The sequence below is a fragment of the Homalodisca vitripennis genome, chromosome X (assembly GCF_021130785.1).
Source record: "Homalodisca vitripennis isolate AUS2020 chromosome X, UT_GWSS_2.1, whole genome shotgun sequence".
NCBI lineage: Eukaryota > Metazoa > Arthropoda > Insecta > Hemiptera > Cicadellidae > Homalodisca > Homalodisca vitripennis.
This window is the reverse complement of record NC_060215.1, coordinates 145,142,394-145,156,276: the sequence shown is the minus strand read 5'-3', so window position 1 is coordinate 145,156,276 and position 13,883 is coordinate 145,142,394. Positions and strand designations below refer to the sequence as shown.

Sequence of the window (13,883 nt, the reverse complement as noted above, 5' to 3'; positions counted from 1 at the left end):
AATTTTAATTATTTAAATTTCTATTACTTTACTTCGCCTTCGAATGAATTATTCATGAGAATTTTCTTAAGTCGTTGCGAAAGCAAAATAAGTTTTATTTCTTCTCATTTTTGTGTTATTCCGCCTCTGATCAGTGAACGAAGTTCCGAAACCACTGAAAGTCATTCGAGTCGTATTTGGTTGTTGTTATGTTTCTTTATGACAAATATTGCTTATAAATTCCGCTTTTGTTGAATATTTCTGCTAATTTAAAGCCACTCATAATATAAGTTTAAGTCGCGGAGCCGGTGCCGTGTGGTCTAATGCCTCAGGACTCCGTGACTGAGTTTGAGATAGCGCATCTTTTAGTTCTGTCCGTGACGTTTGCACTTTTTGCCAATACTGTACCGAGTATGGACAGAATAAAGCTAAAAAGGGTATCGCCCTCTCCTTCAAAACCGTTTAACCAATGTAAAAAATACCTTTTCATTCACCAGTTCCACTCTCCCATTCCAACAATAGACTGCTTGAAATCATCAATCTTACGTTGGTTTGTGATACTCTCATTTATATTTCATTCAACTGTTTCGTAATACGAGTACCGATTTATATCTGTAGTCGATTAATGGATAATTTCGCATCAACCAAAAGGGCTTTATGCTCGCCATACTCCTAAATTAATGATCTTTTTCTGATTGTTAATATTAGTATTGCAGTATATATATATATATATATATATATATATATATATATATATATATGTATATATATATATATATATATCATAATTGTATCGGGTTTACCCATGACACTTTTACTTGCTGTTAACTCTTGTCTAATAATTTCTTAGTATTATATTAGATTCCTTCCTGAATTGGCATTACTATTTTTGCTTCAGAAAATTAGTGCATGCCTTTAGTAATAAGTCACTACTGTTTACAGACCTTAGTACATTGCAGAACTTTAGCAGTAAAGTTAGCACATTCACTGCAAGACGGTGTACAGTAAGGATTGGAAGCACTCAAGAATAATGGCTGCGTCTTATATTCCGCTGCTAACATGTTACAAAGATAGAGTGAAGCAAAGTTTTTACGATGCTTTATGTTCCATAGCCTATAGATCTCATCAGAAACAAGCCACGGTGTCCTAAATTTCCTGGCAATGTAAAGTCATAGGATTTCATGGTCCACATGGAATATCAACATGGTTCTGTGATGTAAAGAGTTTATATTCATGTACAGAAACTCCCCAATTATCTATCTCCGGACCTTAATGATAAATTAAAAATATTGTGAACCATCTAATAGTACACAGTACTATTCAGAAGAGGTGTCAGAACGAAGACAACCACAGACACCTCACAATTCATGTAACCTTCCTAAATCGAGGATCGGGTTACGGTACGCGATTTTGTCTGGTACTTTCCATCTCAGTGCGTTTCCTTGTACATTTTACTGGCATGTAATTCTGCTGGTTGCGACAGGTGAGTCTGGACGTCCAGGAATATCCGGTGAGTCAGGTCTACCAGGGCAACCCGGCAAGGATGGATACCCAGGAGAGAAGGGAAATCCAGGGGCTAACGGCATTCCAGGTCCTCCGGGCTTTCCAGGAGCTCGAGGACCCCCTGGACTCTCTGGCAGTGTCGGCCCTCAAGGCCCTAAAGGACAACAGGTAAACGATCTCTTCGAATTAATAAAAAGGATCATAGATATTGGAGTTATATTATATTATATCCGTACAACCTACGTATTTCAGAACTGTGGAAAATTACATCTGCGAATAAAGTAGAAAATCAAATAACAATATATTATATCCTTCTCATTAATGTCAAAACGGTTGCACGTTTTATCTTCAATTATTTTAATATACCTATATAGTGCAGAACAAACATATAAAGTAAATACATTGTAATGCAGTAAAAAAATTGAAACAATTTTCAGATTTTATGTCTCTTCCACAATTATATCTACATTTATCAAAGGATAAAAGGATTGCATACTTTTTCCATAGTTAAGGTTTCAACATTTTTTACATCACGCTATTTTCTAGAACTGGTATCTCTATTGGTTCAGTTCATTCGTTAATTTGTGATTTTGTAAAATCTAAAGTCTAAAGCAAACGGCAAGTAACTTTATCAAATAAACAAGATCAATTACTCTGTTGAACTCATGTTTAGTGAAAGCATTCGATTAAGTCAGATTGAGTTCTGTGTTGTAGTAACTTTTATTATACATTCATGTCTTTAATATATTTCTACAATATCATGAATATGCGTCATGTAGAGTTGTTGATATTTTAAATTCCCTAAATATTCTAATTATTACATTGCTATGAAATATCCAAACATGGCACTATAAAAATATAGCGCACACAAAATTGAAACCCTATATTAATTACATCAACGTCGATAAGTGGTCAAGTGTACATTTTAATTCAGTTTGGCACATTTTTGTGGAATATTGTTTGAATGAAGTTGTTTCCTTTTGTGAACGTAATTTAATTTGTTTCCAAATAACCTGCGTTGTATTCAGCCACGGAAACCACAATTTCGGTGGCTATCAATCATGTATTGGGGCACATACAATTGGATGCTTCACAGATGACATAAAGTGTACACCAAGGTATGAGACATTGTTGGGCAAAATATTCCTTTTGCCAAAATAAGCCATTAATATAACAATTAATTAAAATGGATTGATTCATAAGAATGGCAAAAAATAAAAGTTTGAATAGTAAGGAGTTTTAATAAATTGGTTAACAATGAAGTATATGGAATGGTATAAATAAGTAATCAGTACTTTTGAATAAGTACTGATTACTTATTTATAATAAAAAATTTGGTTTATTAAGTTTTTATCAATCCCTATATAATATTATTATAATGGGTAAATTCATTAAAACAACCCTACTCCGGGATTTAGAATTATTTTATACAATTTAATATTCTTCATTATTATATAAATTTTTAGAACAGAGGCAATTCTAGCCTATCCTCCTTCAAGTATAAAGTTAAGCTTGTAAGTATCCCTAACCTAATCCCTTGTGAGTATCCCAAACCTGAATCCCTTGTATCTATCCCAAACCTGAATTCCTTTTGAAAATTCTAAACCTGAATCCCTTGTATGTATCCCAAACCTGAATTCCTTTTGTGTATCCAAACCTGAATCCCTTGTGAGTATCCCAAACCTGAATCCCTTCTGTGTATACCAAACCTGAATCACTTGTGAGTATCCATAACCTGAATCCCTTCTGTGTATACCAAACCTGAATCACTTGTGAGTATCCATAACCTGAATCCCTTGTGAGTATCCCAAACCTGAATCCCTTGTGTGTATCCAAACCTGAATCACTTGTGAGTATCCCAAACCTGAATCCCTTCTGTGTATACCAAACCTGAATCACTTGTGAGTATCCATAACCTGAATCCCTTGTGAGTATCCCAAACCTGAATCCCTTGTGTGTATCCAAACCTGAATCACTTGTGAGTATCCATAACATGAATCCCTTGTGAGTACCCCAAACCTAAATCCCTTGTGAGTATCCCAAACCTGAATCCCTTGTGAGTATCCCAAACCTGAATCCCTTGTGAGTATCCCAAACGTGAATCCACTGGATCAGTATTTTTGAATAATTTTGTTAGGTTCCTCTCCTGAGGAGTTTTATTTTATTATGAGAAGAAGGTATAAAGAGATGATTAAATGCTTAATGATATTGAGTTTTATTTAAAAATGTATAGCACTCCTTCCATTATGTGAATAATGCAAATAAATGTCACCAATGCCATACTTTTCTTTAAAATAAGATAATTCCAATAAACAGTTGTTGCTCATTTGTTTACGAACGTGTGAACTACGAGATATCTTGTCCGTAGGGTACGCCAGGAGAGAGGGGCTACAAGGGAGAAAATGGAATGAAAGGAGAAGGAGGAGCACCAGGACCTCGAGGCTTGCCGGGCCTGCAAGGAGCTGATGGCAAGAGAGGGAAGCGTGGCCAGGTAGGGCCCGCCGGACCGACTGGACCAGTGGGCGAGAGGGGGTCCACCGGGCCGAGGGGTCTCCCCGGGGCGGACGGTGCTGCTGGACCTAAAGGTAAGTAGTTTGTTAGTTGTCAATGGTATCGCGAGATAACGGATCGAGCAACGTCGAGCGTGGCTGCTGCTTGGATGAGTAACCGCTGAGCGATCCTGTCCTTGCAAGCAGCACGCCTGCCCGGCCATTGGTGGTGGTTCGGAAGTCACCTTTAAGCCGTTTGTCCTCAAGTTAAACGTTAGAGAGTACTTCTTAGCCCTAACCTCGCCTGGTAAAATAAGACATCTTTACTTAACTTTTGTTTTGCGAGAATACCTTTGTATTGTTTCAAAATGAATAACAATTGTAATACGAGGTAGAAGTAAGCCACACCACGTGTCGCCAAGTACGTTTTGCTGAGGTTCAGTGCAGCATTTCGAGCCTATAGGTAATTTAATTCTCGAGATACCCTTGGGTCAGATAAACACACAGATATCTTACAGAGAAGAAAACTTTACATCCACTCGGCAGACAAAAAATATATTGTATCAGCCTACACAGTGGTTTACTTTAATAACGCTCAGCTACATTCCATGGAAATTCATTCTTGTCTATGTAGAAATTAAATTTAAGATTTAAATATCGAGATATCTCGCCTTATATTCACATTTTTGTTCGTTGAGTTACGTTTCATAGCAGTGCTTAAATAATGTTTAATAAAGTACAATTGTACTGTATTGGCAAATAATATCTTGCATATTGTATTACATATACAATAATTAGTATAGTATAAATAGAACAAATAGAAAGATTAAACACGATATCATTAGCGCACTTCGTTGACTTCAGTAAATGAAATATTTAAATATGAATATATCATTCACTACATACATTATGCTATTAAAGTTTGACTCCGTTGGAGCGAGAATTTAATCTTTCATTGAAAACAATATAATTGTAATATAATATAATGTGATAGTTACTCTATTACTGAAGTGTAATGCACGTTACGTCATTTCAAAGTATTTGATAACATTATTGGAATTTAAAAAGAATGTTCATATCAAAATTTGACTTACATTGGACCCGAAGGAGCTGACTTACCTTTTGCAGATTTACCTTTTTATGACATTATTACTTATAACGTTGAAAATAACTCCTCAATTTTCGTAAATTATTAAACGGTATGAGTTCGTAAATTGTCTTTACAATGAAACAGTTTTACCTTTCACCCAACAAGCAGAAAGTAAAAAACTTGTTTTAGAAACAATGACGGATGCTAAAAGTAATACTCGAGAGGTGGTTGAAGATTGAATAGTTGACAAGAGTGTTTCGAGTGACAATCAATTTCAAGTGTGTATTCATATGTTCCAGTGTTTACAGGGCCCCTTGCCTATCTAAACTTTGAATTTCGTACATTATTTTGACATTTTTCTTACAACATTTCTCAACTGAATCATGCAACTAGATATACTGACACACTTTGAAGCCTAAGAGTGTGAAGAGGTCAGTTCAGTAAATAGTCATAATTTACTTTCTTATTAATTTCTTTGTTCGGGGGTTTCTCTATTTTCGAATGAACACATAATGGCAGATTTGATAATAACAATGCGATGCGGTTTATAAAGGTTTTAAAAATAAATTTTATATATGAATTTTATGTTTAAAGTTTGTTTTCGACGATGGAAGGATTGTGAAGGGAACAGGATTTTCCAGTCATTCGCCATCGTTCAGTGATACAAAAGATCAGTAACACAACGTTTCGAGATCTGCAATCTGGTCTCTTCTTCAGGTTTCTTCAGGTCAACCTGAAGAAGAGATCAGATTGCAGATCTCGAAACGTAGTGTTACTGATTTTATTGTATCACTGAATGATGGCAAATTTCCGGAAAAATTCTGTTTCCTTCATGAACTTTATAATATTATAAATCCACTTAACCAAAATAACAGGGTTAATAGAACGTCGAATATTGCTATCTTGCAATAAACTCATATACATAAATCATAAACGAAACGAGCATAGGGGAGACAAAGTTTATTTTCATTATTGAATTGATTTTGTACGTGCATTTCTATAAAATGTTCATTATAATTTGCATTTCTGACACTTCTAGAAATGAATAAAAACAACCACCATAGGGCGTATAATTTTAATAAATGTAAGAGTATAACAATTTTCACTTAGTATTAACAATATCAAAATGGTAACAGCAATGGTCAACATATTATGATTGTATCCAGGACGTGTTTAAAGTTCTCAGCCATTTACAATTTTACACAGTGAGGTCTGGTCCTAAGACGCGACGAGAGCAAGATACATCGTTTGTAAAGATGCTCGTTAAGCTCGTTTGATAACATCTCACTCGAGCTGCAAGAAACTCGATTCTGAGATACTTACTAAGTCTTTGATCTTGATTAGAGGAATTATCTTGATTCATTTCAGTATATAGGTTATAAAAACTATTATTATAAATCGGCTAATATAAAAATTAATAGAACGTTTAATTTCCGTCACTTTTGATAAATTCCTACTAAAAAAGATATAATAAGTTCCTAAAAAAATTAGAACAGAAATGTATATGATAATTCCTCGATAATTCCCGTTTAGGGAATATATATATATATATATATATATATATATATATATATATATATATATATATACTCATGTTAATTTAAATGTCCTCACTAAGGAACGGGAATTCTATTTGAATTCTATAATATAATACTATTTAGATAAATTAATAGTAATTATTAAAACTTCACAAACAAAACGATAGGATATTCAGTAAAACTTTACATCACTTAATTGTGGTCTCTTTTAAATGGCTGAGTCCTTAAATTTATTTTAACACTGTTTTCGTGGGATTCAAATGTTAAAACAACTATCTCATAATATACTTAAAAATTAAACAAGATTTTAACCATATCTTAAAGATAAAACCATATGTGGTTTACTATTTGTCACGAGTGTGCCGATAAATGGAATTTGAATGAGAATTGACAGATCGGAAAAATGCAATCATACATGTTCTGGGTACAGTGATAAATTTATATTCTACGAGTTACGTTTAATTCCATCGTTGACAAAAATTTGTATATTATAGTTTGTAAATAAACTTTGTATATTATAGTTGACCATGTATATTATAGTATTAATAGTATTATAGTATTAATATACATGGTGTTAATAAAGACCCAGACGCGCCTGATAAATTCCTAGACGAGTACATGTAAAGTTATAAAACTTACATCATTACTGCACCTATAAATCTACTCTTTGAAAAAACTACCATTTTTTGTCACGCCAGGGGGATGGCCCGTAACATTTACAATGTAGGTCCTGTTCAAAATGGTTTAATATTCCTATCTTGGCTTAAGATGTGAAAGTTAAACTTATTTACTGAATAATAGCCTTAAAAATAGTTTTGAAGGTAGTTAGTGACTCTTGGAAGGATGGTCTACACGGAGTTTTACAAAAAAATTAACGTAAGCATAGATAAAGGTGTACTACATTTTATAGGGATTGCTTAACAGAGATGAATGATAAAGGGGAAAACCTGGTATCAGTTATTGCAATAGAGTTCTTGTTTTTAGGTTAGCCTTTGGACTTTACACTTAGCCAGTACACTCATTTGAGTTTTTCTGTTGTAGTAGTGCAGTCCAACTTTTCTTTCAGTGCATTATTCAAAGAGTGTGATATTGCTTGCAAATTTCAAGCAATGTCGCTTGTGGAACGTAAACGAATAACATTTATTACGATGGTGTTGAGCCCAGACAAGAATATTAAACCATCTACAACAGGACCAACGTTGTAAATGTATAACACTGTAAACCAGTGTAATTTTTTAAAGAGTGAACCTTTTGAAGTCGGATTTGCGGCATTGTACTCTTCTAATAACCATTGTAACCTTTGCGTGGTCGTAATGGATTTCTCTTTATGTACCTGTACTCAATATGTCTCTCGGACCGAGTAACAGCTTAAATGAATATCTACCTGAATCTGTATCTACCTGCGTTAATTATGTGGCTCTCTCTCTCTCTCTCTCTCTCTCTCTCTCTCTCTATATATATATATATATATATATATATATATATATATATATATATTGGCTCATACATATTTAAAAATAGTCTCAATTATAAAACTAAAATTTTAGCAATGATACGAAATTCTTAAAGTTTTATAAACGACGTTGTAAAACGTTAATACGAAAAAGTTATCATTAAACAGAGCATCATAATACCGCATTAGACACTTCATTTCATACGGTTTTCTGGGAACCTCCATTATACTTGAGGGGGTAGGATAGTCCTCATTTATGACTTCCTAGATCCGCCACTGGTGGACGTACACTGGTAGGAAACAACAAATGTCGTAGGCAAATACATTCCAGAAGTAAATTGATCATAAACAGTGAAAAAATTGGCTATCTTATCCTCTGAATTTATACTTCGATTCACAAATTGACGACCGTCATATTTAATTTATTAAACGTTAGACTGATAATAATACAATTAAAATAATAAATATAGAAAATATACATTTGATGTTGAGTGGAAAAGAGGGCTAATACCGCCTAACTTTGTCATATTAAATATGACAAATAAAGACATATTTCATATCTGTTGTATCAAAAACAGTCAATAATTTATATATTACCTGTGTCTGTTTATGTAGGCCAAACAGGAGACAGAGGACCGGAAGGACCCCAGGGGACGAAAGGAGCCACAGGAGATTCAGGCAGGCCTGGTCCTCCAGGACTTCAGGTAAACCTATTGTATCGATTTAATACAGAAAAATATAGAGAAGCTATTTCACAAAATTAAAATCTAATATTCTAAAATCTACCTAGAATTTTGTTTAATTAGAGTCATTTTAGTTTTATAAATGAAGGACTTTTTACAAACGGATGTTCAGAGAGCATGTTCTGAAGGTCAAGTGATTATATAATGTGTTACCAGTGAAATAATTAAATAAATTTGATAATTTTTTCACAAACACTCTTCATGATTAAAAAAAGTAAAACGTTGTGTAATATACAGTTTGTAAAGAAAGTCATCAACTGTAGCCTTTTCCATAAATTCCATTAGCGTGTTTTCAGGTATGAGACCCTAGCAGATAATTTATGATCCACTTAGCGATTACTACTGAATAAATACATATAAGCTATAACATAAATTTAATACACGTAACAGAATAAATAAACAGGATGTCAGTTTTAAGTGGACCGCCATTGTAATTTTTGAAAATATAAATTTGACGAAAACTTAAAATGGAGGATCTATCCTTATCTTAGAGGCATTTAAAAATATGCAAGGCAAACATTTAAAAACTAACGCCATTTTTAAATGGGGGTCTTAACATTTGTAGTAACATTTTTTTGTTATGGAACACTCTGTATGATTATTTTTAGTATAAAAGTAATTTTAAGACTTTTTAATTATTATTACTTTTTATATTTTCTTTAATAACTAAGATATGAGAGCTCAAAGTATTGAGATTTCTTCTACAGTTTAACATTGAGAAAATTCTTGTTGAATAGGCGTCCATTTGAACAGTATATAAATATAACGTATTAATTCAAGTTTTCAAGAAAAAACTTTCAAATCCAAGTAAAATGCCACTGTCTGATCTTCGTTTTTACATCACGTTATTTCTTGTTCTGAGAGAAAGTATTGCAAATTTAGAACGTGCTATATTTATCTAGAGTTCTATATTTTGTCGGTTTCCAGGACGATCTCACATGTCCTTCCTCACCACGTAAAACCTTCAAAAAAGTCTCCATGGCACAATTCCTTTTGCAGGAATGAAAAGTGTTCTTCAACTGCTAATAGATTGCAAAAAACTACTATCAAACATCGTTCCATCAATATCTCTGAGTTCTCTAACCTCTTTTCTCCCCTCCTCTGATCACCTCTACAGCCGTGACCATTTTCTCCTCTCATCATTGTTCTGACCTTTCTCACGACACCGCATCGGAAAATATGAGAGTATTTTAAAAGGTTTACCTTATTTTTTTGCCAGCATCACATAAGTATTAAATGAATATCCAAAACTTAAGGAATTTGTAGTTATAACTGTGTTTAATAATATGTAAATGTTATTATTCCATTTATTATTCTAAATTTAAACCGATTATAGGGTCTGAGAGGTCCAGTAGGACGTACAGGAGCACCGGGAAAATCTGGAAATCCAGGCGAGCGAGGAATCCAGGGGGCAGATGGAAAACCCGGCGATCAAGGGATCCAGGGACTCCAGGGACTTCCAGGACCCCTTGGGCCACCAGGGGAAAAGGGAATGCCGGTAAAACATATATATAGTTGATCTTTGATTTAGTTATTCTAGCGCCGGGAAAGTCAGGACACCCAGGAAAACCTGGTGATCAGGGAATTTAGAAACTCCAGGGGCTTCCAGGACCCCTTGGACATTCAGCAGCTTGCAGTGCTCATTAAGATTTTACGTTATATGGAGTCTGATAATTGGTAGTATACTATGCTGTTCGAATTAATTGGGACAAATGAAAAAAACCAATTTTTTCCTAAAACATTAGTTTTTAATCATTAGATACCTTATTTAGATTGAACAATCAATACATTAGTATGAAGTATGTCCTCCTTTAGCAGAAATGACCTCACCTACACGTCTTGGCATTGACTCCACTAGTTTAGCACACATGTTCTTGACTTCATCATCGTGAAACCAAACTTGTATAGCACTTGTTATCATTTTTTTCTTTTGTAGTGCAATCCATCTTAGCTAAACGTTTCTTGAGAATATGCCATAAGTTCTCAATCGGATTTAGGTCGGGTGAGTTACCAGGCCAATCAAGCACATTTACTTTGTTTTCCCGCATAAAAGTCTTGACCAATTTTGAATTGTGGCAAGGGGCTAAGTCATGTTGAAATGTTCCATCAAATGTTTCCATAAATGGAACTATCCGACTGCGTAGTATGTCGATGTATTTGGCTGAATTCATCATCCCATTGATGGGAACTAAGCTCCCAGTACCATTTGTGGTAAAAAAACCCCAAAACATCTGTTTAGAAGGATGTTTAACAGTCTGTTGGATATGACCTTCTCGCAAAGGTTCACCTTCACTCCGCCTAACAACACTTGATAGATATCCCTGCACAAATAAATGTGATTCATCACTGAAAATAACTTTTTTCCAGTCATCTACAGTCCATGATCGGTATTTCTTAGCCCATACTAAACGTTTTTGCATCATTTTCTTAGTAAGAAATTGTTTTTTCTTCGGTTTTCTTGCCTTTCGACCAACTTCCAGAAGTCTTTTCCTTACAGTTGAAGTACTCACTTCAATACCAGAATCCAACAAATCCCTTCGAAGGTCTGTGCTTGTCTTTCTTGGATTTATTTTGCTATTTCTTATTAGAATTTTGTCAGTTCTTGGAGTCGTTTTACGTTTGCGCCCACATTTTCCTTTTCTTTTTGGAGACAATGATCCGGAATCTTGATATGTTTTTAAAATTCTGGAAACACTAGATTTTCCCACACCAACTGCTGTAGCTATATCTCTCACAGTCATAGACGTGTGTTCATTAAGAGCAACAACTTTAGCACGCTTCCTAGGTGTTATATCCATCTTTGAAGAAGCACGTAATAAACGGAACACAGTACCACAACCACCGACCGCCACAAAGAAAGGCTCACAACTGAAGGAATGACACTCCAAAACCAGTCAAACAAGTTTTTTTACAGTCAAGGTCAACCCAGCACACTACTTCTATGCAGTTATAACCGGTTTGAAGCGGTCTGGGACATCACCAGTTATCACAAACTAACAAAGACCAGAAAAACATGTTTGTCCCAATTAATTCGAACAGCATAGTACAAGATACAAAGATATACAAGATTTATTCATTTACGTAGGTATTCATCAATACTACCTTGAGCTTAATGATTACATGCTTTATAAAGATACAAAAGATATTTTCAGTAAAATAACTCACAATCATAAGTATCGTATATGACAAGCTTTTAATATTATAATTGATACCACAGATTGTAAATTATGTGTTTAATGTAAACAGTGTTCAGTAGGACGTAAGATTAGTTACTACAGACAAGAGGACTAGTCCTCTGTCCTTTGTTGTTCTTGCAGTGTATTAATTATGTTCAGCTGTCTTGCAGCATCATAAATTACGTGTCCATGTCAAGCGCTTGTTGGCAGTAAAAAACTATTCCGATTTTTAATATCTGGAGTAAAACAGATGCTATCTTGTAATTTACTTATAATCTTTACAATAACTGGAATGCTTAGGATGAGGGTCTTAAAACGCTTTAAACACAGATTTCTTTAAAATTATGAATACATAGGTGTTTTTCGTATATTATACTATTAATATGCTATCCCAATAGTTCTACATCTACTCCTGGACTCGTTTAAAATAATTACCACCAAAAATAAAAAAATAAAGAAAATGATTAAAGTACTTTCATTGAAATGGAAGTAGATTATACTGTATTTAATTTAATCTAGTGTCAGTAATAAAATAGCTATCTGTTGGCCATTATCTTAAAACTTAAATCTTCAACTATTTTATTTTGATTTATTCTTAAAAGCTATTTTGATTTTGATCGATTAGTTTAAATCTTGGAATAAAAAAGGATGTTATATTCGTCGGCGTATCTTCCACCTAACGATATTTAACTACTTGGACCGATATTAGTACTCAGAAGTTTATAAAGTAATATAACACGGCTAAAGCAAGAAAAGACTACAAAGTGTGCATTTATTTTCAAGGGAGAACCAGGGAAGGATGGTGATCAAGGACCACAAGGATCAGTGGGACCGCGAGGAGACCCTGGCAAAGACGGACCACCAGGCATACAAGGACCTCCAGGACCACCAGGACTGGACGGGGAACGAGGAGCTGTCGGATCGCCTGGACCAACTGGGTTTCAGGTAATAATAATAACAAATGAGTCAACACTGATTTTATCTGAGGATTTTTACAATGAACCACGTTTTTTTGAGAACGATAATTAATTATTTTATGATTCACTTTAACAATTGTGGTGTTAAGTAATTTAATAACAAGTAATTTTCTAACATATGACTATTTTAATACCGTATTATAGAATTTGTAGAGTAATTGTAAAATTGCTATATTTCAGTATATTTGTTTTCTACGATAGAAATTTTATTTAATATTATACTGCTGATTCAGTAAAGATTTAAAAAATTCTTTTGCAAAATCGTACTCTTCAAACAACAAAATTAGTTTATTTCCACTAAAATTGAGTATTCAGAAATCAATTGAGCTTGTAATGAAAGTTTAAATTAGATATTTAACCAAATCTCTTAATGTGACTAATATTACACAAAGTTAATTCTATTGTACGAGTAATTAATGAAGACCTATTTACATCTTGTTATTTATAAGTTTATTATGTTTTTTAAGGGATACAATTATGAGCGTTTGATAGGGAAATAAAACTCAAACTGTTCCCTGAAAATTTACCCAAATTGGAAATCCGGGAGTAAAAATTCATTAAAGTAACCTTGAAACAGGTAATATAAATAAGTTGAAAACTAAATGTTGCTTATTTTGTACGTTTCATATTTGGAATGAGCCTTGATCATTACAAGTGTTTCGTTTTGCTTACAGCATACACAGAAGAAAATAAATGGAATTCATCTTAAAACCTGAAAAAGGCAACAACATGGCAGGGTATAAATATCTATAGCCATGAAACGAGGGAGTAAAATCTTATAAAAATATAAAATCCGAGCTAAATTGATTAGGCCTGTAGTCTATTCAAAGTTTTAAAGTAAGTATATATCTGACAGACAACTACTGACAACTCGTCAAAGTTCTAAAGTAACTGACACACCTAACATACTGGAGACATACGAGTGGTTAAATCTC

The 13,883-nt window shown here is 33.8% G+C and overlaps 1 protein-coding gene across 1 annotated transcript in view; it reads left to right on the top strand.

The window, feature by feature from the left end:
• Positions 1–13,883, top strand: part of LOC124369970 (collagen alpha-1(I) chain-like) — a 110,276-nt gene that overhangs the window by 38,945 nt on the left and 57,448 nt on the right. Inside the window, exons 15-19 of the mRNA XM_046828204.1 lie at positions 1,463–1,650; positions 3,851–4,067; positions 8,668–8,756; positions 10,132–10,293; positions 12,755–12,916. Of these exons, the coding sequence (XP_046684160.1) occupies positions 1,463–1,650; positions 3,851–4,067; positions 8,668–8,756; positions 10,132–10,293; positions 12,755–12,916 (818 nt within the window). The remainder of the gene's footprint in view (positions 1–1,462; positions 1,651–3,850; positions 4,068–8,667; positions 8,757–10,131; positions 10,294–12,754; positions 12,917–13,883) is intronic.